This window comes from Hyla sarda, chromosome 7, assembly GCF_029499605.1.
Source record: "Hyla sarda isolate aHylSar1 chromosome 7, aHylSar1.hap1, whole genome shotgun sequence".
Lineage (NCBI taxonomy): Eukaryota > Metazoa > Chordata > Amphibia > Anura > Hylidae > Hyla > Hyla sarda.
Window position 1 is genome coordinate 20,721,598 of NC_079195.1, and position 24,921 is coordinate 20,746,518.

General features: G+C 43.4%; 1 protein-coding gene across 4 annotated transcripts in view; it reads left to right on the top strand.

Moving 5' to 3' along the window:
- Positions 1-24,921, top strand: part of SORCS1 (sortilin related VPS10 domain containing receptor 1) — a 762,471-nt gene that overhangs the window by 561,174 nt on the left and 176,376 nt on the right. For all 4 annotated transcript variants that reach the window (XM_056530949.1, XM_056530951.1, XM_056530952.1 and 1 more), the window contains exons 7-8: positions 2,654-2,772; positions 13,326-13,415. In XM_056530949.1, coding sequence (XP_056386924.1) covers positions 2,654-2,772; positions 13,326-13,415 — 209 coding nt within the window. The remainder of the gene's footprint in view (positions 1-2,653; positions 2,773-13,325; positions 13,416-24,921) is intronic.

Genomic DNA, 24,921 nt, shown 5'->3' on the forward strand with positions numbered 1-24,921 from the left:
GGGGCAATCATCTCTGAACGCCACTTCTAAAGGGTTAATAGCGCGCGGCACAACCATCAATGCAGCACGCTATTAGCCCAGGGTCCTGGCTTTCATTAGCTGCTGGGAACGACCCGCTATGATGTCGGGTCACGGCGTCACCCCACATTATATATCCCGGGCGCACGGCGTACAGGTACACCCTACGTCCTTAGTAGGATAACACCACAGCCTACCTGAGTATTGTTACTGACCATGTCCATCCCTTTGTGACCACAGTGGACCCATCTTCTGATGATACTTCCAGCAGGATAATACAGAAAATATAATCTGATCTTTTAGGCAAAAAATTGTCATTAAGAAGTTAATTTCTTTGGTTTGGAGATCTCTGGACTATATAAATCAGATTAGGCTGTAGAACATGTTTCGTCTTCCAGTTGGCTTGAGTTGGATAAGCTTATCTCTCCGCTACCTTGAATATAAAGTACAGAATTTAGAGCAGAATGTGATTTAAGTTTTTGGAATTTGGTGGTGGATCTACGAGGATTTGAAACATTTTTTCTCTCTGCCAGAGAATAAGCTGGAAAAGAGTGCAAGCTGTCTACAGACACAAAGGTGTTAGCGAATCTGTCTGCAGCAGCTGGTAGAACATTTATCTTGTCTGAATTCCTAGCCGGGAGGTCAAGGCTTGAATATCTCCATCTGTCTACAGAGCTGATCCCAGATTTATTCCTTCAAGGAGCCATTGGCACCTGAACCACAGAACAAGTGAACGCCGGTTCACCTGCAATTATGTGCTCCTTCCCTGCGACTCAACACTCCAAGGAGGCCGCGAGAAAGGGGTTTTTGTTCATCTGAAGAAAGGAAGCGTGCAGGGAATTCTTACAGTAACCGGATTACCATTTGATTCATACCTGCCGTCCTCCGCTTGATGTCTTGAAGTGTATTATATGGGCTGGATTTTCATGTTGCTTGCTTTATTCCACGGAGAACTCCATGAAAATATGTCTTTATAAACCACTAAATCTCTTCAATGTGAATCAGTTCCCCAATGGGCCACGTCTAAGGCATTTTTTTTTATTTTTTAAACTAACCTTTTCCCTGCTAAGGGGCAGAAACCCCAAAACCACAATCACTTCTCGACCTTTTGGCCAAGATCAAGTTTAGTATCTGTTCTGTTAGTTGGTGGTGTAGCAGACTATCAAGGCAGAATGGAGAATCACATGGAGGGAAGTGATCTGGGTGCGCAGTGATTGGCCCAACGACTACCCTGGGGTAACATGGAACTCTGGATCTGGCCACAAGGTTTGGGGTAGTTCTAGAGCCGAGGTGCAGAAGTGCACTGGGAGTGGTGACCCCCAGGGTGCCGTAACTCACTCAGTATGGGACTTCAACTGAGAGAAAGCACTTTGCATGCACTTCATTTTACCCTTCTGAACACTTACCTCTATTTTTATTTTATTTTTTTTTATAAACTGGTGCCAGAAAGTAAAAGGGGTATTCCGGGAAATGATATGGTAGGGGGGAGGATCGAGGAGGGGAAATGATATGGTACGGGGGTGGATCGAGGAGGGGAAATTATATGGTACAGGGGGTGATAAAGGGGGTATTGCTGTAGAGGGGAAATTATGTGGCACAGGGGGTGATAATGCGGGAGGAATGAAGGGACACAGGGGGTAATAAAGGTGGGGATGATGTGGTAAAGGGGATGATAAAGGGGGGTCTGGCTGTTGAGGGGGAAATAATGTGGCATAGATGTCGATAATGTGGGGAGATGAAGAGGCACAAGGGGAAATAAAGGGAGGGATGATGGGGCACAGGAGGTAATTGGGGGGAATGAAATGGCAAATGGGGTGATAAAGAGGGGGGGGGGATAAATTGGCTCAGGGAGAACCAAGGGAGAAGATGAAATGGCACAGGGTGGATCAAGGGGGGAGGATCACGTGGCATGAGGGGGGGATTAAGGGGGAAGGAATTAAGTGGCACAGGGGCTGAATGGGGGAAGGAAATGGCACAGGGTGGATCAAGGGGGAAGGATCACGTGGCATGGAGGGGGGGGATGAAGTGGCACCGGGGCTGATGGGGGAAAGGAAATGGTAGCACAGGGTGGATCAAGGGGGGAATGAAGTGGCACAGGGGCTGATGGGGGGAAGGAAATGGCACAGGGTGGCAGCAGCAACAATTGTAATGCCGATACTGGATACCGATATCATGTCATGTGTCGTAGGATGCGCAACATGATACATGCAATTGGCGGTATGGTAAGGAGACTATCACTAAACTATACACGTCTAAAAAAGGGAGATTTTGTTTTTGTGTTTTTCATTTCTAGAACTCATGTTTCTGAACGCAGCCATTTCATTGTCCTCTCCAGTCCAACCAGTTAGTGATGCTGCTCATCGAGGGGAATGAGTATTGATAATCCGCCAGCAGGGATAATGATAGCGTCCAGTGACAGCGCTGACTATATCAGAGACTGTGCGTATTCTGCGGATGGTGTCGCGGGCACTTTGCATACATACAGAACATATTTGCACGCTTTGATTTCATCTCGCAAAATTACACGTTTGATGATTTAATGCGTTTGCAAAGACAATAAAAAAACGCTTCAATTGCAACAATGTAATCACGGTGGGGAAATCTGCATGTAATTGACTCTTGTTCTGGATTTCAGATGCTCAGTACATCGTCTGCAAGATGAACAACTGCTCGGAGACTGTGAGGACAAAGCCCTTCGCCGGATACATCGACACCAACTCCCTCATTGTCCAGGATGAATATGTCTTTGTCCAGGTGAGTCAATGTCACCCGTCTCTATACCAAGAGACAATTAGAGTTGCCACCTGCCAGTATTTTTATATAAAAAAAATACCGGCCACGCAATTGGTCATCCAACCAATCCTCCAACTCCCGGAATCTTGCACCATATACTATACCAGTGTTTCCAAACCAGAGTGCCTCCAGCTGTTGCAAAACTACAACTCCCAGCATGCCCAGACAGCCAACGGCTGTCTGGGCATGCTGGGAGTTGTAGTTTTACAACAGCTGGAGGCCTTTCTGGTTGGAAAACACTGACCTATACATATACTACTATATGGTCCAGCATGCTGGGAGTTGTAGTTTTTATTTGTGGCAGCTGCTGAGCCACAGTCTGTATCAGGGCGTGCTGGGAGTATGAGTTAGTAACTGACTGCAACTTCCGAATTTCTAAAAAAAAAAAAAAAAAAAACGATTAATAAGTCACATCAAAACAAAAATGGTACTGATGAAAACAAAACTTAAAGGGGTTATCCAGGAAAAAAAACTTATATATATATATATATATATATATATATATATATATATATATATATATATATATGTCAACTGGTTCCAGAAAGTTAAACAGATTTGTTAAGTACTTCTATTAAAAAATCTTAATCCTTTCAGTACTTATGAGCTTCTGAAGTTAAGGTTGTTCCTTTCTGTCTAAGTGCTCTCTGATGACACGTGTCTCGGGAAACGCCCAGTTTAGAAGCAAATCCCCATAGCAAACCTCTTCTAAACTGGGCGGTTCCCGAGACACGTGTCATCAGAGAGCACTTAGACAGAAAAGAACAACCTTAACTTCAGAAGCTCATAAGTACTGAAAGGATTAAGATTTTTTAATAGAAGTAATTTACAAATCGATTTAACTTTCTGGAGCCAGTTGATATATATATATATATATATATATATATATATATATATATATATAAAAAGTTTTTTCCTGGAATACCCCTTTAAAAAAAATAAAAAAGAGCCTCATACAGGCCCGTATAAAGAGAAATTGAAAAGTTGTAGGGGTCAGAATAGGACAAAACTTCCCCCCGGATATGTGTATCCTGTGATAACACGCATATATAATTAATTATGCAAGTCAGCATGGCCGGTATGTTTTTTTTGCAAGAAAGATGGCAACCCTAAAGACAATAGAGAGGGGAAATCGGAATCAGGATCAAACAGCTCGGATAAGGTATTGGTTAAACTGTATTAGAGACTCGAAACGCGTTTCAGCCTTTGTCTCTTGACGCCCGAAGAAGAGGCTGGAGCAGCCCTGAAACGCGTTGTGTGTCTCTAATAAGGTTTAACCATTACCTTATACGGGCTGTTTGATCCTTGTGACATGGCAGCCTGACCGAAGCTTCTGATTATACCTCTCTGTTGTCTCCTGGTATCTACACGCCTGCGAGCTGCGGCAGCTGGTGTCTCTCCTTGATATATGCGGTTGTGAGTGTTGTGCCTTGTATTTGCACAATCTATCCAGGTGAGCACGTTTCTTACCTTACCTGAACGCCATCTCCTGTTTCTCTGAATTGGCACCAGGGAGCGCTCCCGACCTTCTCTTGTTTACCAGTCTTTATAGGACAATGTTTCCCAAGCAGAGCGCCTCCAGCTGTTACAAAAATAAAACTCCCAGCATGCCCGGATAACTAAAGGTTCTGGGATCGGGATATATATTCGTTATATGTGGCAAGGCCACGGGGTGTGAAATGAGGTGTATGGGGCAGGTGTTGTTAATCCCTTCGTGTTCGTGACGCCAGTGTGCGGTTTTAACCGAGAACCACCCGAACGGTAGCACCGCTAATCCTAGTTAGGCAGGGCAAATAAGAGTCCAAGGCCAGGTCAGGGTTAACGGTAGCTGTAGGGTACGTTCACACGAGAGGATTTTCGCAGCGGATTTCACTGCGGATCCGCTGGTGAAGGCCCGCTCTATGCTGTCTTTACATGTGCCTGCTCTTAGCGGCAATACGCCGATACGAGCAGACACACTGCGATGTGCGAGTCGCAGTATACTCGCACATCGCCGGAGCCCTCTGCCTAGCTCAGGGCAGGGAGAGTGGCCGCGATGTGCGAGTACGCCGTGCACATCGCTGCAGTGTGTCTGCTCGTCGCGGCGTACTGCCGCAACAAGCAGGCACATGTAAAGACAGCATAGAGCGGGCCTTCACCAGCGGATCCGCAGCGTAAAATACGCTGTAAACCTGCTCGTGTGAACGTACCCATACTGAGGTAGACAGATGGTAACAGTCTTTACAGCTAGGCCAGGATCCCAGAGAGGTGACCAGTAACTCAGAGGGGACCTGGCAGCTTGCTGGGACTTGCAGTGACTTGACAGACTTTAGGACAGCCACGCTGACTATAATAGACTTGAATTGACTGAGGATAGTGACAGCAGACAGAGATGACCTGACTTACTGACTTGTGGCTGTAATTTAGGCTTGTGGCCTCTAGATGTGCTGGACACTGGATCTGAGACGTCTGGACTGGACTTCACCTCAGGATCCAAGAGCAAAAGAGGCAGAGTGCAGCTCCTCCCTTCCTTATAAAGGGGGCTGAGCAAGGAGCCCATAGGCTAGCTGCGGGTCATCTGGTGACCTGGTGCTCTCTGGGTAACAAAACATGTGACTTTAAATTGTGACAACCATTATCATGTGACTAATAACCATGTGACCATATCGAAGGTCCTTTACATTCAATGTACAACTAATTACATTCAATGTACACTGCAGGCGAGCCCTGGGGACGTGCAGGGACTCAAGCTGATAGGACTGTGAGATGCATATCCCGTACTGGGACACCACATATACACATACCCTCCAATTCTATCTGTATACTGCTGCTACTATCTCTATGGGCTCAGGATATATAGTAGTTATACACCTCCTCTCCACCTCTATTTGTATACTGCTGCCGCTATCTCTATGGGATCAGGATATATAGTAGTAATACCCTCCCCTCCAGATCTATTTGTATACTGCTGTTAACTCTGTGAGATCAGGATATAAAGGTTATACACCTACCATTCAACTCTATCTGTATACTGCTGCTATCTTCATGGGATCTGGATATATATATATACATATATATATATATATATATATATATATATATATATATATCTATCTTAAATAACAATTATCCAGCTCTATCTGTATACTGTTGCTGCTATTTCTATTGGATTAGGATATACAGTAGCTATACACCTCCCCTCCAGATCTATCTATATACTGCTGCAATCTCTATGAGATCAGGATATATAGTAGTTCTACACCTCCCCTTCAGCTCTATCCATATATTGCTGCTGCTATCTCTATAGGATAAGTAGTTATACACTTCCCCTCCTGGCTCTGTCTGCATACTGCTGCTGCTATATCTATGGGATCAGGAAATATGTAGTCAGTCCTGGTCAGCTTACTTCCTGTGACCATCACCTATCAGATCCATCCAGCTAGCACTCATATCCCTCCCCTCCAGCTTTAGTTGTATACTTCTGCTGCTGCTACTATCTCTGTGGAATCAGGATATATAGTAGTAATACGCCTCCCCTCCAGCTCTATCTGTATACTGCTGCTATCTCTATGAGATCAGGATATATAGTAGTTATACACCTCCCCTCCAGCTCTATCTGTATACTGCTGCTGCTATCTCTATGGGATTAAGATATATAGTAGTAATACACCTCCCCTCCAGCTCTATCTGTATACTGCAGCTGCTACTGCTGCTACAGCCAATGGCTGTCCGGGCATGCCGGAAGTTGTAGTTTTGCAACATCTGGAGGTCCACCGTTTAGAGACCACTGGCATTCAGGGTTATTGGGGGAGAATTATCTAAACCTGTCCAGAGGAAAAGTTGCTGAGTTGCCCATAGCAACCAATCAGATCACTTTCATTTTTGAAAAGGCCTCTGAAAAATGAAAGCAGCGATCTGATTGGTTGCTATGGGCAACTCAGCAACTTTTCCTCTGGACAGGTTTAGATAATTCTCCCCCAATGATTGCACCTAAAATTATATAATATTCCGGGCTCCATTGTCATATGGCTGTATTAGGCTGCATTCACACCACGTTTTATACATACGGGTGCCGGATCCGGCGGGGGGAGGGGCAAACCGGGCGCTCCCATACCCCGGCCAGATCAGCCCGTGACTCCATTTACTTATATGATCCGACCGGAGTCAAACGGTGACTCCGGTCGGCTCAGTTATGACCCGTATGAGGTTTCCTGACCGGACCCAAAACCGTAGTATACTACGGTTTTAGCTCAAGTCCAAAACCGCATACGGGTCATAACTGAGCCGACCGGAGTCACCGTTTGACTCCGGTCGGATCATATAAGTAAATGGAGTCACGGACTGATCTGGCCAGGGTACGGGAGCGCCCGGTTTGCCCCTCCCCCCGCCGTATGTACAATAGTGGTGTGAATGCAGCCTTAGCTCCATAGGAGGAAATGTCTTCATGTCTATGTGGAGAATCGACCTGGAAGTTGCTCAGGTGTGAACAGCGCTTTACATTGCTGAATATGAGTTCCTTTTTTTAGTTTGTTGAGGTGGCAGAAAAACCTCATAGAAGGAATGTGTGTTGTCAGGGACCGGAGGATAAATGATTTCCCGACGCTCCTTATTAAGCAGCGGTCAATTAGAGTTTATCGAGCAAAACGTCTTAATAGAACCGGAATAATGGGGAAAAGTTTCATTAGAATAATTAGTGGAAGTGAAGTAAGTGCTCCAGTTATTTTATTCATCAAACCGGGTGGGGGAGAACAATGGAGGAACAGACGGAAGTGCCCAGTCCACTGCTATTACAGATATAGATAGATAGATATTAGATATATAGATAGATAGATAGATAGATAGATAGATAGATATGAGATAGATAGATAGATAGATAGATATGAGATAGATAGATATTAGATAGATAGATAGATAGATATGAGATAGATAGAAAGATATGAGATAGATATTAGATAGATAGATATGAGATAGATATGAGATAAATAGATAGATAGATATGAGATAGATAGATAGATAGATTGATAGATATGGAGATAGATAGATATGAGATAGATAGATTGATAGATAGATAGATAGATAGATAGATAGATAGATATGAGATAGATAGATATTAGATAGATAGATAGATAGATAGATAGATATGGAGATAGATAGATATGAGATAGATAGATTGATAGATAGATAGATAGATAGATAGATAGATATGAGATAGATAGATATTAGATAGATAGATAGATAGATAGATATGGAGATAGATAGATATGAGATAGATAGATTGATAGATAGATAGATAGATAGATAGATAGATAGATAGATATGAGATAGATAGATATTAGATAGATAGATAGATAGATAGATATGGAGATAGATATGAGATAGATAGATTGATAGATAGATAGATAGATAGATAGATAGATAGATATGAGATAGATAGATATTAGATAGATAGATAGATAGATAGATATGAGATAGATAGAAAGATATGAGATAGATATTAGATAGATATGAGATAGATAGATAGATAGATAGATAGATATGAGATAGATATTAGATAGATATGAGATAGATAGATAGGACATAGATATGAGATAGATAAATATGAGATAGATAGATTAAATCAGGAGAGCAACATTTCCACGGCCTCTCGCTGCCATTATCAAGGGGCTTGATAATGGCGGTGAGAGGCCACGGAAACGTTTCTCTCCTGATTTTTACACTGGAATGATTAAATAAACCCACGTTTTTTCACAATCTTTTTTGTGTGCTGCTATTCTCTGGATTACTATTTGAAGTGGGGCCCTAACCCAAGCCCCCATATAGCGTGCACCTATTACAAGTCTACTACCTAGGTTGTGCTGCTCTTCTTGAAGTATAGATAGATAGATAGATATGAGATAGAAAGATATGAGATAGATAGATAGATAGATAGATATGAGATAAATAGATAGATAGATATGAGATAGATAGATAGATAGATAGATATGAGATAGATAGATAAATATTAGATAGATAGATATGAGATAGATAGATATGAGATAGATAGATAGATATGAGATAGATAGATAAATATTAGATAGATAGATATGAGATAGATAGATAGATAGATATGAGATAGATAGATAGATAGATATGAGATAGATAGATAGATAGATATGAGATAAATAGATTGATAGATAGATAGATATGAGATAGATAGATAGATATTAGATAGATATGAGATAGATAGATAGATAGATAGATAGATAGGTAGATAGATATGAGATAGATAGATAGATAGACAGATTTTGGGCATTCTATGTGGATCTCTGTGTGCGTTATTGTACACATAATTTATAGTGTTGCTCGCGAATATTCGCAATTCGAATTTTATTCGCGAATATTGCATATTCGCGAATATTCGCGAATATAGCGCTATATATTCGTAATTACGAATATTCGTTTTTTAATTTTTTTAATTTTATTTTTTTTTCACAGTACACATCAGAGTGATCATCCCTCTCTGCTTCCAGCTCGTGTGGTGTAAAGAAGGCTCCAATACTACTGTGTGAGACCGGCGTGCGAATTTTCGCATATGTTGATTTTTGCACACACGAATATTTACATATGCGAAAATACAACGAGAATATTACGAATATGCGAATATTCGCGAATATTCGTCCATATATTCGTGAATATTCGCGAATTCGAATATGGCCTATGCCGCTCAACACTAATAATTTACAATCTATACCGTGGCTATTATTATGTGTATTATTATAGTGTATGACAAAGCAGACCCTGTTTTTTACAGATGATGCTATTACAGTATGTAAGTCATTGGACATGCCATATGGGCACTCTAGATGGTATAATTTATCAGTCATTGATAGAACAATCATTTTACAGATATGACAGGATTGTGTTTCTGTAGGGGTAACCTATGGTAACACTTACACAATCGGGCCTATGTGTGTGTACAGCAACAATTCTGGAAGTTGCTGGACTGCAGATCCAGGCTTAATCTATAGCCTTCTTTCTTGAAATCCAAATATTGGCTGCAATGCTCAAATGTCCCCAGGACTTATGATAGGGCAGGATAGGAAGAATTACCAGCAATTGTCCAAAAAATATAGACAAGCTTGTATCAAAGTCAAAAATAATGGGCAACTAGTCACCTGGATGATGGAAGCAGATAGGAGTAACAGTACTTGCAGGATGAGTGAGTAACTATTCATCAATAGGAACTATGGTACCTACCAGATGATTTATAGAGCATACCAGAATCACAGCAAAATAAGTACTGGCTACACCATACAATACTATAAAGAAAGCACAAGAACTCTAAATTTTAAACCCAATATCACTAGCACATTCACTGAGAATTAATTTTAGGGAAGCACAAGCCACAACAACAACCAGATACAACTAAAATCCGGCATGGATCCTTTTCTCTGGCAAAACAAAACAAATAAAAAATAAATAAAAACGAAGCTGCTGCCTTAAAATACTAAAATTACCAGGAGATACTGACATGGCGGGTGTTGACGTGGCTTATCAGTGTGAGATAGACTTTTGACATTGGTTTGGTATTGGGTTGTCTACAAAGTCCTCAGTAATTGAGCAGCAAGGACCTCATCACTAGATCATGGTGAGCATGGTATCATTACGGCACAGTATTAGTCTTCTATTTCTTTGCACTTGCTATTTTTTCCCCCTAATTTTGGTGTTTTTATTATGCAGATTACCTTTATTAACAATATATGTTAAGAAGAAAGACAGTGCACTCACCGACTGCAATATAGCTTTGTTCCATATTGGCTTCAGTGGTAGACAGCTCAACTGGGTGCAGAGAGATATACAGGCAGGAGCATCTCACCGGGCGGGCTCAGCCCGCCCGGTGAGATGCTCCTGCCTGTATATGTCTCTGCACCCAGTTAAGCTTTTTACCGCTGTAGCCAATATGGAACAAAGCTATATTTAGCAATACCCTTATGGTGAGTGCACCGTATTTCTTCTTTACATACCGTATATTGTGTTTACGTATTGTACCTGTCAACTAGCACCACCGAGAGGGTTTTGTTGGCCGTTCCTGTTCCACACCAAGCTTTAGTTGGAGTATAGACTTTGCCTGGTAGTTCCTTTATTTACATTCATTAACAATGTATTCTCTGGTGGGTGCCTCGCGGCACTGTGGCTGCTCTCTCCCGTGGACTGGAACTTTCACGTCTTTCCTAAAGTATCCGCAGTGGTTCACCATCCTTTGTCTTGGCTCCCAGTAGACGCATGATTGGCACTTGGCCTAGCCAGCTGAATGCTGCCTGATCACGCGCGAGACCTGCATCCTGCGCAATGTAATAATTCATTGAAGGCTTCTCAGACTTCTTCCATGACTTGGTTTCTCGATATCGCCTACACCAAGTAATTAGGTTTCCTTGAAGTAAATGAGCGGCATGCTTATCTCTTCTCTGCTAATTGTATCCCCTGAGCTTCATTGTTTGCTTCACGCTGGAGAATGTTTTGGAAGGAGCTCTTGGCTGAAGAATGGTTGGAACCCTCCAAAAGCATTAATTGAAGAGTCTGCATGGTGCTTCTCTCCTGAAGTATCAGTGCACAGATGTAGCAGGCTCTAAATAATCTCAATACTCTAAGATTTCTGAGCTTTTCCACTCATTGATGACAATGACGCTTTAAAAAATAATACATTTGTTTTACATTTAAAAAGTTACGGTATTTTAAATTGTGCTCGCAGTACCATGCCTGGCCACATGGTGTGCTGTTTTTAGGGAAACCTGTCTACAAGCATAATGGAGCATGAATGACTATCATAAATCTATGTCTAGTGTTGTAATCAAGACTACCATGTGGTGGGAATAGGTAGTTCAGCTGAGGCAAGACAAAGGGAACTAAAACCAGTAAAGGGTACAAACAGGAACACTGTCATTTTGGAGGACCCAACAAATCTATGCATCACATTGACAGCCCATTGAGTTGAATGTAACTGTGTAATGCTTAATTTCCCCAGTAGTAGTGCATCATCTGCTGCCCCCTGCATGAAAATGACATCATAGAGATATTGGGGGGTATTTATCAAAGGATTTATGTGTTTTTTTAACGTAACTTTGGCGCAATACTTTGGCGCAGTGTCTTTTTGGGCCAAAGTTTGGCGCATCTTCTCCACTGTCATTTTTACAACTTTCTCAAAATCACACGGTCCTGTGTGTGATTTTAACTTTAGTCAGTAATTCATCATTTGCGCCAATCGATCTTTGGCGCAATTTTGGCGCAAATCCCGTTTTTTTGGCGCAAATCGCCGCCAAGAAATTTTGCACATGGAAAACACACAGAAAATATAAAGGCGTCAAAATACATAAAACATATTTTTTTGGTGAAAGCAGCGACACCTCCGGGGCTGCTGCAACATAGTTGTCTCTGATGAACCTTCACCATCCGATGAGCCAGCATTGGACATGGTCACACAGGTTCAGGAAAGGTAAGCACTAAAGCAGTGGTCTCCAACCTGCGGACCTCCAGATGTTGCAAAACTACAACTCCCAGCATGCCCGGACAGCCAACGGCTGATTTCAACATGTGAGACAAAATTACTAACAACTTGCACCAAATTATACATTTGGTGCATGTCCACGAAAACCAAAGTGAAAAAAAAGGGTAAAAAGAAACTGTCAACAGGCAAAATTGATAAATACCCCCCCCATTGTCCATGAGCCTAAACCTGCAGAGACTAAGCATTTCTTATGTCAGGCCCTCAGATTTGCTAAAAAGTTTTCCTAGAAATAAACATTATAAAGGATTCTCTTTTCAAGAGGACATATTTTTCAATCAGATCTAGACTGACAGCTGGTCTCTCTAGGAATGGCATTTACCTTAGGCTGGGACTAGTTTACACTAAACCAGTGTTTCCCAACTCAGTCCTCAAGGCACACCAATATTCCGGGTTTTCTCAGTTGCTCCATTGGAATAGAACAGGGAACAATTCCTAAAATGGACAGAGGTGTCAGCAGAGAGCACTGTGGTCAGACAGAAAGGAAATTCAAAAAGAAAAGAACTTCTTGTGGAGCTTATAGCATCTGATAAGTACTGGAAGGATTAAAAAAAAATTTAATAGAAGTAATTTACAAATCTGGTTAACTTTCTGGGACCAGTTGATTAAAAAAATAGTTTTCTAGCGGAGTACCCCTTTAATCCATTCATAGGCTGATGTGTGTAACATTCAACTGTTTCTTATTGCAGACATAGCAGAGCTGAATTTGTCAATAAGCTGCTAACTCACTGAACCAAGATAATATGCACTGCAATATTGAATTATACCAGTGTTTTCCAACCAGTGTTCCTCCAGCTGTTGCAAAACTACAACTTCCAGCATGCCCGGCCAGCCGAAGGCTGTCCGGGCATGCTGAGAGTTGTAGTTTTGCAACAGCTGGAGGCACTCTGGTGGGGAAACAAAGCTCTATACCCATCTACTCGGATAGCGTCATGGTAGAAGTCAATATCATCTCATAATAACCAGATTTCATTGTGTCTCGCTCTATACATTGCAGCTCACATCCGGAGGACGTCCCCACTACTACGTTTCCTACAGACGAGAGCCGTTCGCGCCAATGAAGTTGCCAAAGTACGCTCTACCCAAGGTACAGAGACCTCGGATAATTATTTTGTTGAAAAAAAAAAAAATCATTAACTTCAGTACAAAACACTCAAGTATCAGAGTTTTTTTCCCTTATATCTAGCTTCTTGGGGGTGGTCCCAAACCTGGCACCGCCCCCGATGAGCTGTCATTGTTGGATGCACTAATCAACAAGCAGCTATACAATGCTGTTTATTCAATCATTCTTTTTAGGGGGGTGGCATGATGCAGCACCATGAAGGGGGCCCTACTGTGATTTGTACAAGGGAACCCCCTTATGTACACCAGCAGGAATGAAGCTGCGTCATGTGAACAAGGCCTGAGATTTGTTTCATATGGGTTGTTCAGCCTCATTTACAATAGAATTATATTATCTAAAGCAATGCCATCTGGAGGTATGAGTCACATGTAGGAATCACATTGCCTCTTCCTAGCACCTGTGGGGTCACAGCTTGCCCGACTCCACATGACCCCTTATTTCATCTTCTATCGGCATCAAAATTTACATCTGTGTCTGTGTCATTTATCACTGAACATAAGCGGATCTATTTTTATAGAAATAAAGGTGTTGTCCAGCTCCAAGGAAAAATATTGAAATGCAAAACTTAAATCCAACATATTAAAAATCTAAACACTACATTAAACTCCAGTGCTACACAAGGATAAATTCCAATATTATGACATTAGTTTATCCATGTGTAGCAATGCTCCACTATATATGGATATCCAGTGATTTAGGAGTGGTTTCTATGGGGTTAAATAGGCACTGTCATTAATCCCTTAATGGGGTACTCCGCCCCTAGACATCTTATCCCCTATCCAAAGGATAGGGGATAAGATGTCAGATCGTCGGGGTCCCGCTGCTGGGGACCCCGGGGATCGCTGCTGCAGCACATGGCTATCATTACTGCGCAGAGCGAGATCTCTCTGCACGTAATGACGGGCAATACAGGGGCCGGAGCATCGTTACGTCACGGCTCCGCCCCTCGTGATGCCACGGCCCGCTCCCGTCAATACAAGTCTATGGGAGGGGGCGTGGCGGTCGTCACGCCCCCTGCCATAGACTTGCATTAAGGGGACGGGCCGTGATGTCATGAGGGGCGGGGCCATGACGTCACGCTGCTCCGGCCCCTGTATTGCCCGTCATTACACACAGAGCGAACTCGCTCTGCGCAGTAATGATAGCGGGGTGCTGCAGCAGCGATCCCCGGGGTCCCCAGCAGCGGGACCGCAGCGATCTAACATCTTATCCCCTATCCTTTTGATAGGGGATAAGATGCCAGGGGCAGAGTACCCCTTTAAGGACCAAGCCCATTTTGGCCTTAAGGACCAGACCAATTTTATTTTTGCATTTTCATTTTTTTCCTCCTCGCCTTCTAAAAATCATAACTCTCTTATATTTCCATCCACAGACCCATATGAGGGCTTGTTTTTTTTTGCGTCACCAATTGTACTTTGTAATAACATCATTTATTTTACCATAAAATGTACGGCACAACCAAACAAATATTATTTATGTTGGAAAAATGAAAAGAAAACCGCAATTTAGCAAATTTTGGAAGGTTTTTGTTTTCACACTATACACTTTCCGGTACAAATGACATGTTTTCTTTATTCTGTGGGTCAATACGATTAAAATGATACCCATGATTATATTCTTTTCTATAATTGTACTGCTTAAAAAAAAATCTCAAACCATTTTAACATTTAGTGTGTTTGAAATTGCCCTATATTGACTACCTATAACTTTCTCATTTTTCCGTATATGGGGTTATATGAGGGCTCATTTTTTGCGCCATGATCTGTAGTTTTTATCAGTATCACTTTTGCTTAGGTTTTAATTTTTATTAATTATCCAATCATAGCTCATCTCATACTGAACTGCTCTGGACTGTGTGTGGCAGAGTGAGGGAGGAAGTTCTCCCCTGTATGGCTTCAGATGATGTCACAGCCTGCTGGGGAACACCCCTTCCCTGTCTGTGAATCTGACTGAGCGGAAAATACAGAGCAATATCAAGGAAGAAAATAAAAAAAATAATACAAATAAAGTCAGGGGGTGGTTTATCGTGATGGGGGGCAGTGAACTGGGAGGATTATAACATTTAACACTATCATGACAGGTCCTTTTTAATTGCTTTTGATAAATGTCTTCTTTACCTATGAGATGTGTCAGGTTTATCTAATTACCAGCTGATTGGCTGTGAGTTACATCACTTCTGGAGATCTGAACCAGGGCTTGCTTGAAGCCTGAAACATATCCGATTTTCAATGGAGTTACATGTAGTGTTTAGATTTTTTAATATGTTGGGTTAAAGTTTTGCATTTAAATATTTTTCCTGGGAGTGTACTACTGTCGTGGGAAATGGCCCATTGCCATCCATGCTCTGGAGGACTATCTTGTGCCACGGGATACACACATGTTCAGACTGATGGTGAGCTGACCTGCAATTTTTATGTGATTTTTTTGCATCAATTTTTATAGATTCCCCCATGGATGGCAGATTGTGAATAATCTAACAAATTGCTCATTCCCAGAATGGTGGCTATCACGTGGGCTGTCATGTGGGTGGCCCTGCCACTATTGGTTTTCATTAGTGTGTGCCCATAGGAGTTATCACTCATAGTTCCATAGATCTTGAATGGTCCATGCTCATCTGCTTGCCCCTTCACCCTTAATGCTCCTCCTGTGTATAAGTCCACAATTCTTGTAACCCTCCAGGACTCTCTACCTTTTAACTCTGGGATACTCTTCATTCTCTCTTTGGGATATTCTTCCTTCTTCCTCTGGAATACTCTTCCTTCTCACTCTAGGATACTCTTCCTTCTCCCTCTAGGATACTCTTCAATCTTCTTCTGGTTTAGGATAACCTTCTTTCTTACTTTCGGATATCCTTTCTGCTTCCTCTGGGATACTCTTCCTTCTAACTCTGGGATACTCTTCAATCTTCTTCTGGTTTACTTTTCCTTCTCCCTCCAGGATACTCTTCCTTCTTCCTCTAGGATACTCTTCCTTCTCCCTCTAGGATACTCTTCCTTCTCCCTCTAGGATACTCTTCCTTCTACCTCCGGGATACTCTTCCTTCTCCCTCTGGGATACTCTTCCTTCTCCCTCTGGGATACTCTTCCTTCTCCCTCTAGGATACTCTTCCTTCTCTAGGATACTCTCCCTTCTCCCTCTAGGATACTCTTCTTTCTCCCTTTAGGATATTCTTCCTTCTCTAGGATACTCTTCCTTCTCCCTCTAATATACTCTTCCTTCTCCTCTAGGATCCTCTTCCTTCTCCCTCTAGGATACTCTTCCTTCTCTAGGATATTCCTCTTTCTCTAGGATACTCTTCCTTCTCCCTCTAGGATACTCTTCTTTCTCCCTCTAGGATATTCTTCCTTCTCTAGGATACTCTTCCTTCTCCCTCTAATATACTCTTCCTTCTCCTCTAGGATACTCTTCCTTCTCCTCTAGGATACTCTTCCTTCTCCCTCTAGGATACTCTCCCTTCTCCTCTAGGATACTCTTCCTTCTCCCTCTAATATACTCTTCCTTCTCCCTCTAGGATACTCTTCCTTCTCCCTCTAGGATACTCTTCCTTCTCCTCTAGGATATTCATTCTTCTCCCTCTAGGATACTCTTCTTTCTCCCTCTAGGATACTCTTCCTTCTCCTCTAGGATATTCATTCTTCTCCCTCTAGGATACTCTTCTTTCTCCCTCTAGGATAACTCTTCTTTCTGACTCTAAGTCACTGTTCCTTCTTCTTCTTCTTATGGGATACTCTCCCTTCTCCCTCTAGGATACTCTTCTTTCTCCCTTTAGGATATTCTTCCTTCTCTAGGATACTCTTCCTTCTCCCTCTAATATACTCTTCCTTCTCCTCTAGGATACTCTTCCTTCTCCTCTAGGATACTCTTCCTTCTCCCTCTAGGATACTCTCCCTTCTCCTCTAGGATACTCTTCCTTCTCCCTCTAATATACTCTTCCTTCTCCCTCTAGGATACTCTTCCTTCTCCCTCTAGGATACTCTTCCTTCTCCTCTAGGATATTCATTCTTCTCCCTCTAGGATACTCTTCTTTCTCCCTCTAGGATAACTCTTCTTTCTGACTCTAAGTCACTATTCCTTCTTCTTCTTCTTATGGGATACCCTTCCTTCTCCCTCTAGGATACCCTTCCTTCTTACTTTCGAATATCCTTTCTTCTCCCTCTCGGATACTCTTCCTTCTGCCTTTCAGATACTGTCCCTTCTCTCCTACTTCTTTTCCTGTGTGTCAGACTCCTCCATGATGCAATTTTTCAAAGCTAATGTGTATTAGGCTAGGTTTCCACACAGAATACAAAAAAGAAGGTTGCAGCAGCATTCTGTCAAAAAATGGAGGCTCTTAGCGCACTTTTTGATCAAAATGTGTCCCACATCCACCATGTGGAGGTGGCCTCATTTCGAATGGGACCCTAACACTCATTCCACTCCCCTCTGACTGGACATATGGCCTCTGACCGAGTGACATGCTGGATCCTATATCAATTTAAAAAAACTCCTGTGAACAGTGAGGGGTGCATGGCTAAAGAGGGTGCCCCCCCCCCAACTTGCATAGCAGAAATAAATAAATAAATGTAGTCACCACAAATACATAATACACGGGTGCACGCTGCTGTTGCAAATACAAAGTATACAAAAAAGAGGGTTGCAGCAGCGGTCTTGGTGAAAAAAATGTAGATTTTTTTTAATCAAAAATTGCGCTAGGAGCCTCCACTTTTTAACCAAGAGTGCTGCTGCAATCTTCTTATTTGTATACTTTGTATTTGCCACAGCAGCGAGCACCCGTGTATTAGGTAGTTGTGCTGGCTAGGTTTCCACACAGTTTATTTCCAGTCTGACCACAGTGCTCTCTGCTGACACCTCTGTCCATGTCAGGAACTGTCCAGAGTAGGAGCAAATCGCTATAGCAAACCTCTCCTGCTCTGGACAGTTTCTGACATGGACAGAGGTGTCAGTAGAGAACACTGCGGTCAGACAGAAAAGAATTACACAACTTCCTGTGGAGCACACAGCAGCTGATAAGTACTGGAAGGATTAAGGTGTTTTAATAGAAATAATTTTCAAATCTCTATAACTTTCTCAAGCCAGTTGATTTGAAAATAGTTTTTTCCTCTGGAGTCCCCCTTTAATACATTATGTGCATTGGATAAAAATCTGCAAACTTCCTCTGTATCAGTCTTTATTGCAGTTCTGGTATTTTATTCATAGAATCTTCAGGGCCTCTAGGAAAAGAACTTTAATATTCAATGGTCTTCGACCAGTGGTCTCAAATTCTGGCCCTCCAGATGTTGCAAAACTTCAACTCCCAGCATGCTGGGAGTTGAAGTTTTGCATCATCTGGAGGGCCACAGTTTAGGACCCCTGTCTTAGATTGTCCAGGTTCTCAGTATTGGTCATTTCTCTTTAGAATAATTTTTTCCCTTCTCTATTGTTAGGAATAAACTGGAAAGTAACATTGTCTTTGTCTCCTGTTTGTTCGCTATTTATTGAGAAAACTAGCTTGATACTGACACAATTATTTGCTCATTTCTGCTCCTTGTAAGATCCGAGCACCTGAATTTCAATACATCTCGCTGTGACTGTTGTATAATTTCACCTTCAAGGGATTGCGCTAATGTTCTGGGCTCCGAGCCAACGTTTGCCATAGTAACTGATACAATTAAACTAAACATATCAATATCCATTGTATTTCATCCTGAACAATAGCAGAAAAAGTAGCTATATGTAGAAGGAAGGGGGAGGTAGGAGAGCGCAGCTCACACCAGGGGCGGATCCAGAGTCTAGTCTCGGGAGGGGCACAATCAGAGTATCGTGCAGTGGTCAACAGGCCCCTCCCATAGACTTGCATGGCAGGATGTTACAAGGGGTGTGGCTGTGACTTCAAAACTCCTGCATCCCGCACCCAGAATAAATATGTTCAGAACACTGGGGCAGTGGAGTACCCCCCTTAAGTACGCAGCATTGTTCCCCCCATGCTAGGTAGGCAGCATAGTTGCCCCACACTAGGTAGGCAGCATAGTTCCCCCACATTAGGTTGTCAGTATAGTTCCCCCCACATTAGGTTGTCAGCATAGTTGCCCCACATTAGGTTGTCAGCATAGTTCCCCCCCACACTAGGTTGTCAGAATAGTTCCCCCCACATTAGGTTGTCAGTATAGTTCCCCCCACACTAGGTTGTCAGCATAGTTCCCCCCACACTAGGTTGTCAGCATAGTTCCCCCTATATTAGGTTGTCAGCATAGTTCCTCCCGTATTAGGTTGTCAGCATAGTTCCCCCCACATTAGGTTGTCAGCATAGTTCCCCCCACATTAGGTTGTCAGCATAGTCCCCCCACATTAGGTTGTCAGCATAGTTCCCCCCACATGAGGCTGTAAGCATAGTTCTCCCCACATTAGGTTGTCAGCATATTTCCCCCCACATTAAGTTGTCAGTATAGTTTCCCCACATTACGTTGGCAGTATAGTTCCCCACATTAGGTTGGCAGTATAGTTTCCCCACATTAGGTTGGCAGTATAGTTTCCCCACATTAGGTTGGCAGTATAGTTCCCCCACAATAGGTTGGCAGTATAGTTTCCCCACATTAGGTTGGCAGTATAGTTCCCCCATAATAGATTGGCAGTATAGTTCCCCCACATTAGGTTGTCAGCATAGTTCCCCCACATTAGTTTTGCAGTATAGTTCCCCACATTAGGTAGGCAGTATAGTTCCCCCACATTAAGTTGGTGTCACGACCGACCGGGGAAACAGGGAAAATGAGCCCTAAACTGACCCTAAAACATCTCTCCATGCCTACTTGCCCACTCACACTAAACGGTGAGTCGACAATTGGGAGCCGGTCCCTTCCTGCGCTAAAGAGCAGTGGCGTAAAAACAAATAATAAACATAGTCTGTCACAGGCCAGACACGGAAAACTACTAGACAATACAAATACTTACAGGCAGTACTTACAAACAGAACAGAATATCATGAATTAACAAACAGGTCACAAAACTGGATATAAATATAAGACACTGTTCACACTGGGACACTGAACCAGGATACCAAACAGGAATATAAAATACAGAGCTCAGGTAAAACTAGAGTAAACTCAGACAGTGCGAACGCAGACAAAGCTAAACAGACATAATACTAAAACCAACAAATGTAACACAGACTAAAAGCTACAATGAACAAGACTATTTAACCATGGCAAAAACTCAGATAATATCACAAGATAAATACAAGGTGTAAGCTCAAGCAGACTTGGAAGTGTATTGCACACACAGACATGGTGGCATTAAACTAACAGACATCATAGTATTGCACTGAATAACCAACACAGACTGCAGAGATGTCTAGCTTAACCCCTTAACGACGCAGGATGTATATTTACGTCCTGCGCCGGCTCCCGTGATATGAAGCGGGATCGCGCCGCAATCCCGCATCATATCGCGTCGGTCCCGGCGCTAATCAACGGCCGGGATCCGCGGCTAATACCCACATTAGGCTGGCAGCATAGTTCCCCCCAAAGTAGGTTGAAGTTCCCCCACATTAGGTAGGCAGTATAGTTCCCCCACATTAGGTTGTCAGCATAGATACCCCACATTAGGCTGGCAGTAGGTTGTAGTTCCCCCCACATTAGGTTGACAGTATAGTTACCCCACATTATGTTGTTAGTATAGTTCCCCCACATTAGGTTGGTAGTATAGTCCCCCCCACATTAGGCTGGCAGCATAGTTCCCCCCAAATTAGGTTGTAGTTCCCCCACATTAGGTTGGCAGTATAGTTCCCCCACATTAGGTTGTAGTTCCCCCACATTAGGTTGGCAGTATAGTTACCCCCATATTAGGTTGGCAGTATAGTTCCCCCCACATTAGGCTGGCAGCATAGTTCCCCCCAAATTAGGTTGTAGTTCCCCCACATTAGGTAGGGAGTATAGTTCCCCCACATTAGGTTGTCAGCATAGATCCCCCACATTAGGCTGGCAGTAGGTTGTAGTTCCCCCCACATTAGGTTGACAGTATAGTTACCCCACATTATGTTGTTAGTATAGTTCCCCCACATTAGGTTGGTAGTATAGTCCCCCCCACATTAGGCTGGCAGTATATTTCCCCCTACATTAGGTTGGCAGTATAGTCCCTCCACATTAGGTTGGTAGTATAGTTTCCCCACATTAGGCTGGCAGTATTATTCCCCCACATTAGGTTGCCAGTATCGTCCCCCCGCACATTAAGTGCAGTATAGTTCCCCCATATTAGGTTGTAGTTCCCCCACAAAAGGCTGCCAGTATAGTTCCCCCCACATTAGTTTGGCAGTATAGTTCCCCCACACTAGGTTGGCAGTATAGTTCCCCCCGCATTAGGCTGACAGCATAGTTCCCCCACATTAGGCTGGCAGTATAGTTCCCCCACATTAGGTTGTAGTTCCCCCACATTAGGTAGGCAGTGGCCCCCACAGACATACAGCCTTCAGCCATATAAAGTCTATGGCTTGAGGATATATGCCTGTGTACTGCCCCACTTCAGTACTCCATCCACAGCTCTTCCGGTCAGGGGTCATGATCTACTGCTATTGCCTATAGGCCATAGCAGCAGGATCCGGGACCAGAGAAGCGGTGGTCGGAGCACCGAAAATGATGTATGCGCGCGTCCTCACCCTAGCTGCTCCGCTTTGCTCTGTTTCTATGGGCGCACACATGGGACATCAGTGACGTCCCTGCATGCACTACCTCGTGGCAGCTCCTGCATTTTTAAAGCTATGTGGGGCCGCAGAAAGGTAACCGGGACATCCTTGTGTCCCGAAAAGATCTTTCGGGACACAGGGATGTCCCGAATGTGATGGAGGAAATTAATCTTGCAGGGGGAATTGCCCCATTGCACTACCCCCCCCCCCCCCCACCCCAGGATCCGCTACTGCCTCACACGTTTGAAGACTACTATGGAGCCTGGTTGTGGAACATCAAATAGAACTTTACTGATCAGGAGCATAGAGTAGTTGAAACATGTGAGAGAATACAAGGCTCCATTCTTTATCCAGGATACTCTTTCTTCTCCCTCTCAGATACACTCCCTTCTTCTTCTAGGATGCTCTTCCTTTTCCCTCTGGGATATACTCCCTTCTTCTCAGAAACTCTTCCTTCTCCCTCTTAGATACTCTTCCTTCTCTCTCTCATGTACTCTTCCTTCTCCCCTTCAGATACTCTTTCTTCTCAATCTCGGATACTCTTCCTTCTCCCTCTAGGATACTCTTCCTTCTCCCTCTAGGTTTCTCTTTCTTCTCCCTCTAGCATAATCTTCCTTCTCCCTGTCTGATATAGTCCCTTCTTCCACTCAAATACTCTTCATTCTCTCTCTAGGATACTCTCCTGTCCTTATCTTGGATATTTTTCCTTCTCCCTCTAGGAAATGCTCCTTTCTTTATCTCGGATACTCTTCCTTCTCACTTTGGGATACTCCTCCTTCTCCATCTAGAATACACTTCCTTCTCCCTCTAGGATAAACTCCCTTCTTCCTCTCGGATACTCTTCCTTCTTCCTCTAGGATACTCTTCCTTCTTCCTCTAGGATACACTCCCATCTTCCTCTAGGATACTGTTACTTCTCCCATTTGAATACACTCCCTTCTTCCTCTCGGATACTCTTCGTTATCGCTCTCAGATACGCTTCCTTCTCCCTCTCGGATACTCTCTCTTTTCTCTCTCGGATTCACTCTCTTTTTCCTCTGGGATACACTCCCTTCTTCCTCTCGAATGCTCTTCCTTATCGCTCTCAGATTCTCTTCCTTCTCCCTCTTGAATATATTCCCTTCTTCCTCTAGGATACACTCCCTTCCTCCTCTAGGATACACTCCCTTCTTCCTCTCGGATACTCTTCCTTCTCCTTCTTGGAGACTCTTCCTTCTTACTCTAGGATACACTCCATTCTTCCTCTAGGATACTCTCTCTTCTCCCTCTAGAATACTCTTCCTTCTTCCTCTAGGATACGCTCCCTTCTTTATCTCAGATACTCTTCCTTCTCCCTCTAGGATACTCCTCCTTCTCCCTCTAGAATACACTCCCTTCTTCCTCTAGGAAACTGTTCCTTCTCCCTCTCAGATAAACTCCCTTCTTCCTCTCGGATACTCTTCCTTATAGCTCTCAGATTCTCTTCCTTCTCCCTCTCATATACTCTTCCTTCTCCCTCTTGGATATACTCCCTTCATCCTCTAAAATACACTCCCTTTTTCCTCTTGGACACTCTTCCTTCTCGGATGAACTCCCTTCTTCCTCTAGGATACTCTTCCTTCTCCCTCTCAGATACACTCCCTTCTTCCTCTTGGATACTCTTCCTTATTGATCTAAAACACTCTTCCTTCTCCCTCTCAGACACTCTCTCTTCTCCCTCTTGAATACACTCTCTTTTTCCTCTGGAATAAACTCCCTTCTTCCTCTTGGATACTCTTCCTTATCGCTCTCAGATTTTCTTCCTTCTCCCTCTCGGATACTCTTCCTTCTCCCTCTCGGATATACTCCCTTCTTCCTCTAGGATACACTCCCTTCTTCTTCTGGGATACTCTTCCTTCTCCCTCTCGGATACACTCCATTTTTCCTCTCAGACACTCTTCCTTCTCCTTCTCGGACAATCTTCCTTCTCCCTCTTGGATACAATCCCTTTTTCCTCTTGGATACTCTTCCTTCTCCCTCTCGGATACACTCCGTTTTTACTCTCTGACACTCTTCCTTCTTCCTCTCGGCTACAATCCTTTTTTCCTCTCGGACACTCTTCCTTCTTCCTCTCGGATGTACTCCCTTCTCCCTCTCGGATACACTCCCTTTTTTCTCTCGGACACTCTTTCTTCTTCCTCTCGGATGCACTCCCTTCTTCCTCTCAAATACACTCCCTTCTCCCTCTCGGATACACTCCCTTCTTCCTCTCGGATACTCTTCCTTCTCCCTCTTGGATACACTCCCTTTTTCCTCTCAGACACTCTTCCTTCTTCCTCTCGGCTACAATCCCTTTTTCCTCTCGGACACTCTTCCTTCTCCCTCTCGGATACACTCCGTTTTTCCTCTCGGACACTCTTTCTTCTCCCTCTCGGATACACTCCCTTTTTCCTCTCGGACACTCTTTCTTCTTCCTCTCGGATACACTCCCTTCTTCCTCTCGAATACACTCCCTTCTCCCTCTCGGATACACTCACTTCTTCCTCTCGGATACTCTTCCTTCTCCCTCTTGGATACACTCCCTTTTTCCTCTCAGATACTCTTCCTTCTTCCTCTAGGATACTCTTCCTTCTTCCTCTAGGATACACTCCCATCTTCCTCTAGGATACTGTTCCTTCTCCCATTTGAATACACTTCCTTCTTCCTCTCGGATACTCTGTCTTTTCTCTCTCGGATTCACTCTCTTTTTACTCTGGGATACACTGCCTTCTCCCTCTCGGATACACTCCCTTCTTCCTCTCGGATACACTCCCTTCTCCCTCTCGGAAACACTCCCTCTCGGAAACACTCCCTTCTTCCTCT